A 5833-nucleotide genomic window follows, 5' to 3' on the forward strand; every position below is an offset into this window, starting at 1 on the left:
TATATATATATATATAATATCTTTATTGTAAATGTAATATTATACAGATATCACCTTTCTCACTCCCCGACCATCTTGGCAGCAGCTCTTGGTTTGGGCCATCCTGACCAAGGAGATGAAAAAGTCGCTGGAGTCAATTAATTCTCAGCTCCAACTCATGGAAAGTGGAAAGTACATGCTGGGGTACAAGCAGACTCTAAAGATGATCAGACAAGGCACAGCAAAATTGGTCGTCCTTGCTAACAACTGCCCAGCTTTGAGGAAATCGGAAATAGAGTACTATGCAATGTTGGCCAAAATTGGTGTCCATCACTACAGTGGCAATAATATTGAACTGGGCACAGCATGTGGAAAATACTACAGAGTACGCACACTGGCGCTGACTGAACCAGGTGATTCCACTATCATTAGAAGCATGCCAGAACAGACTGGTGGAAAGTAAACTATGCAAAATTTTCCTTTAATAAAACTTACCAAGCTTGTTTTTTTTAAAAAAAAAAAAATACATTATAAAGATATCAATTTTATGCCAATTTATCAACTCAGTATAATCCCATCAAATACTCAGAGAAAAAATACGTTTAGAATTGAAAGACTGATCCTAATTTTATCTGGGAGAATAAATAAGTAAGAATGCTGATTTTTAAAGCAAAAGAACAATAAAGATGATTTTCCATGCCAGATATCAAAATACATTACAAAATTATAGTAATTAAACAAAAATGTATTGGCATAGGACTAAAAAGATAGTTCAGTAAACAGAAGAGAGAATCCAGCAATAGACCCATGTTTTCACAGGAATTGTAGTGCATACTAATGAAAGAATTTCAAATCAATTGTGGTAGAACATAAGGGAAAAATAATCAAATGAGATTCCCACCTCACACTATACTTCAAAATAAATTCCAATTTTTTTTTTTTTTTTTTTTTTTGAGATGGAGTCTTGCTCTGTCAACCAGGCTAGAGTGTAGTGGCACAATCTTGGCTCACTGCAACCTCTGCCTCCAGAGTTCAAGTAGTTCTCCTGTCTCAGCCTCGTGAGTAGCTGGGATTACAGGTGCATGCCAGCATGCCTGGCTAATTTTTGTACTTTTAGTAGAGATGGGGTGTCACCATGTTGCCCCAGGTTGGTCTCGAACTCCTAACCTCAGGTGATCCACCTTCCTCGGTTTTCCAAAGTGCTAGGATTATAGGCGTTAGCCACCGTGCCCGGCCATAAATTCCAATTGAATTAATAATCATAAGATTAAAAATTTTAACAAATATGAGGAAAACATAAAAATATGTATATACTTTTTTTTTTTTTTTTTTAAGTCTCGCTCTGTCACCCAGGTACAATCTCTGCTCACTGCAACCTCTGCCTCCCTGGGTTCAAGCAATCCTCCCACCTCAACCTCCCGAGTAGCTGGGATTACAGATGTGCACCACCACTCCCAGCTATTTTTTGTATTTTTAGTATCGATGGGGTTTCACCATGTTGGCCAGGCTGGTCTCTAAATCCCGGCCTCAAGTGATCTTCCCTCCTTGGCCTCCCAAAGTGCTGGGACTACAGGCGTGTGCCACCTCGCCCAACCCGAATACGTATGTACTCTTAAGGAAATATCATTCCTAAACAAGATAGAAAACTTAGAAGCCTGATCCTTTTGTAGCTCTTGAGCAACGATGACTGGGTGTTCACATGCACGTGTGAAATGCGCTACAATCTCAGCACATTACCCATCTGACCTGAACTTGGGGAGGAAAAAAAGCAAAAAACTCAGAAGTCACAAGGAACACAAGGAAACAACTGTCAGATATAACTACATGATGCTTTAAATTGTTCTGCCCAGGAAAAGATCACGTAAACCATGTTTAATGAAAGACAAAACAGACTGAAAAGAGATAGGTGTAACATATAACAGAAAGGGATTAACTGCTGTAATATGTAAAAACTAAAGAGTTCCTTCAATTAAATAATGAAAAGACAATCCAATATAATAAGGTAAAAGAATAAAATGAACAACATAAAAGAAAAAAGTGATCAACGAATATAAAGATCAATAATCTTTTAGTGATTTCCCACCAGATTAAAGAAAACAATTGATAATATGTAGTTTTGGTAAGGGTATAAGGAAAAGGGCATTTTCATCACTGTGAATCTGAATATAAACAACCATAGCATTTCTGTGGGTCAGTTTGGCAACATTCATCAACATGTTAAAGATTATGCCCTTTGATGGAACAATATTACTTCTAACAATCCATCCTACAAAAATACTTACACATGTGGACAAATATATATATGAATATTAATGATACAATAGAGAAAAAATTTAAACAACCTAAACATTCATCAATGAAAGTAATGACTAAGTTTTAATATTTCCATATGAACAATGAAACACTCTATGGCTATTTAAACGAATTAGGTTGTTTTATATACACTCCTAGGGAAATTCTTCAAGATATAAAGTTCAAAAAAGAAGTCAGAAAGCAATCTAGATAGATTGCACATAATAGTGTCATTCCTCCCATTTGTAAAACTCATGTATATATTTGTGCCTGAGAAAGCATGGGAATAGAAAAAAGCCTGAAAAGATATACTACAACTTGCTAAAAGGAGGTAGAATTCTTAAAAAGGATCAATGCAAAGGAATTTACTGCAGTTATTTTATGTACTCCTTTCCCATTTAAAAACGTTACAAAAATGCATTTTTTCTCATTAAAAATTTTAATGGAAAAAATAGGAGTTAACAAACTGTACTATTAATGTTGTTCCTGCCTTATGCAGAACTACTTGGTAATATAAAAAACAAGCAGAATTACAAAGCCTACAACTTTCTTTTGTTACATGTTCATTTTGCCTCCTTAATTTTTGTATTTATGTAAATAACTATAGCTTTTATTAAGGTTCAACTACAAAAGTAATAAAAGGTTTATCTAAGTTTTTTTCTGTACCCCTTTTAAATATACACAAAGCCAACTTTTAAAGCTGGCTTTTTAATATAAGTATGATCTAAAAGTCCATAATTTTTCCCAGAGGACTGAATGCCTCCAGAGGACCTACCACTGTGGAAAAGCCGCTGTGTCAAAATGATGCGGTGGAGCCATGCACTGGGCTGGACATCAACCTTGAAACACATGATGCTGGTGACCGCATAAGGAGAATTCCATTCAAATTTGACAGCTGATCGATGAAGTTCTAAGATTCTTGAGGGTTCTTTTAAACGCAGTTACCAGGCATCTGAAATCACTTTCAGAAACTTATCTACAGCATAATCTAGAGAAAAATTTCCAGGCCTTGGTATCTATTTCATCATTCAAACGATACTAATTCTCACCTGCCATTTGTTATAATGATTAAGTAAAACAATGAATCCAAAAATGCTTTGAAAGTTATGAAGTTGCTGTAAGACATTGTTTTTACCAATACATGAACAGTTGATCTTCCACAAATCAATTTGATATTCCTACCCCCACCCTTACCCTTTTATGGTCTGGAGTCAGACTTGTTATCATTTAATGAGAACTTCCTATATTCAGGTCCTTAGGAAAAGCCTCAAAACAGTTCTGGAAGGCAATGCTCCTATTACCCCCATTTCTCAGATGAGGAAGAAGATTAGGTACCTAGCCCCAAGTCACAAAGCCAGGAGATAGTGGAGCCTAAATTCAATGCTGTTTATTTGATTCCAAAATTACTAACTGCTGCTCCTAACAGAGCACTGCCTCCCAGCATATTCATGTTTCATATCTTTTAATACCGATGAGGATAATAATTATTATGAGAATTATAATTGCTATAAATTATCTCTTTCCAACAAATGTTTTTCAAAATTGGGAGAAAAGCAAGCCTGGAAAAATAAAATTTGCATAGGTATTAACAAAATATTGCCCAAAGAAATTCAGGGTGTAAATACATTATTAATACACTGCTGCTAATAAGATCGGTAATTAGCACTGAGGAAAAAAGACAGAGAGCAAGAGAACCCAAAGAAAGCTCATTTATCCATCTAGACTTTCTGTGAGAAGGATGAGGTTTTTTTTGTTTTGTTGTTGTTGTTGTTGTTTTGAAACAGAGTCTGGCTCTGTTGCCCAGGCTAGAGTGCTGTGGTGCAATCTCGGCTCATGCAACCTCTGCAAGCGATTTTCGTGCCTCAGCCCCCCAAGTAGCTGGGATTACAGGCATGGGCCACCATGCCTGGATAATTTTTGTATTTTTAGTAGAGACAGAGTTTTGCCATGTTGGTCAGGCTGGTCTCGAACTCACGACCTCAAGTGACTCTCCTGCCTTGGCCTTCCAAAGTGCTGGGATTACAGGCGTGAGCCACCACACCAGGTCAGATGAGTTTTTTTTTTTTTTTTTAATCTAATGTAAATTTTTTCAAAGTGCTGCTTGCCCCCAGATAAATAGCAAGACTAGCTCTCCTAGCTAAGTATAGATGAAGTGTCAAATTACATTAAAAAGCTCTGGCTTGTAAAATATTTGAGGAAAAGCAAAGACTAAGAAAAGATAGCTTAAGAAATGCAAAATGTGGGCACACAGCATTTGCTTAATCATGTAAAAGTCTAAACGTTAATTAAAATTGACATTAATTAAGAACTATAATCCCACCTCCCTCAAGAGAGAGGCTGGCTTACTGGAAGAAAAGGACAACTTGGAATCACCAATCCTCCTACTGGTCGTCTAGAGCCTTCAGCAATCCCTGGTCAGTGTCTCAGAATTCCTTTGGGAATCCTTCCCAAGGGAGGAGTCAAAGAACGGGTTCATTGCAAATGCTTACTTTACAAGTGGGTACTTTATTACAGCTCAGCTGTTGCATGTTTTTCTTATTTTCCTTTCACTTCCAAATCTAGTCAGAGAGTTTCACCAAATCCATCTTATTCCAGGATGATAAGATAGAAAGGAAAACCAGCTTTTATTGAGGACCTGCTAAATGCTGGGGCCTGGAGCTACTAAATACCAAAACTTTCATTACACGTTCTGCCTATTTTCATCCAAATCACACCAGAAAACTTCTTACAAAGAACGCTTAAAGCGGTGGCTCATACCTGTAATCCCAGCACGTTGGGAGGCCAAGGCTGGCAGATCACTTGAGGCCAAGAGTTTCAGACAAGCCTGGACAACATGGCGAAAACCCGTCTCTACTAAAAAAAAAAAAAAAAAAAAAAAAGAAATACAAAATTAGCCAGGTATGGTAGTGTACGCTTGTAATCTCAGTCACTTGGGAGGCTGAGGCAGGAGAATCACTTGAACCTGGGAAGCAGAGGTTACAGTGAGATCTCCCCACTGCACTCCAGCCTGGGCGACAGAGCAAGACTCTGTCTCAAAAATAAACAAAAATTTTTTTTTAAGAACACCTAAAACAACAACAATATCACCATACCTTACCTTTAGATATCTCTATTAAATCTTAGAATTCTTTGTTTAAGATAGAAACTTTTATCCACATTTTACAAAGGAAGAAACTTGGGCTTAGAGAAACGAAGTCAACTGCATTAGTTCACAACATAGCCACCAAATGTTTGAACCTGAAATTGAACCCATGTCCTCAAAAAGTGTAGCCCTGCTACACTGCAGCTCCTTCACCCCGGGTAGCAAATTCCCCAAAGACAAGTACTGTATTATTTTAGCAACAGCCAAAAGCACAGTGAATAAAATAGTATTTTGAAAGCTGGTTGAACAATGAAATGTTTAATGCACCTGGGAGGTGTTAGTATTATTAAAGAGTGACCAAAGTGGGTAACACAGTTTCCAGTAATAAAAGTGATCCTAAAATACAATCATAAAGTATTGAAACAGTTTCTTATGTGGCTTCTGGGGCCAGTCTCAAAGAGGAATGCCCCCCCCCCCCCC

The 5833-nt window shown here is 37.3% G+C and overlaps 1 protein-coding gene across 1 annotated transcript in view; it reads left to right on the top strand.

Annotated features, from left to right (window-relative positions):
* The window catches only part of LOC108512040 (60S ribosomal protein L30-like), a 14927-nt gene extending 11757 nt beyond the window's left edge, over positions 1 to 3170 (top strand). Inside the window, exons 2-3 of the mRNA XM_017847087.1 lie at positions 83 to 438; positions 3020 to 3170. Coding sequence (XP_017702576.1) covers positions 83 to 438; positions 3020 to 3170 — 507 coding nt within the window. The remainder of the gene's footprint in view (positions 1 to 82; positions 439 to 3019) is intronic.
* Positions 3171 to 5833: the final 2663 nt, after the last annotated feature.

The sequence above is a fragment of the Rhinopithecus bieti genome, unplaced genomic scaffold, assembly GCF_001698545.2.
Source record: "Rhinopithecus bieti isolate Rb0 unplaced genomic scaffold, ASM169854v2 scaffold_26504, whole genome shotgun sequence".
In the NCBI taxonomy this organism is placed as follows: domain Eukaryota; kingdom Metazoa; phylum Chordata; class Mammalia; order Primates; family Cercopithecidae; genus Rhinopithecus; species Rhinopithecus bieti.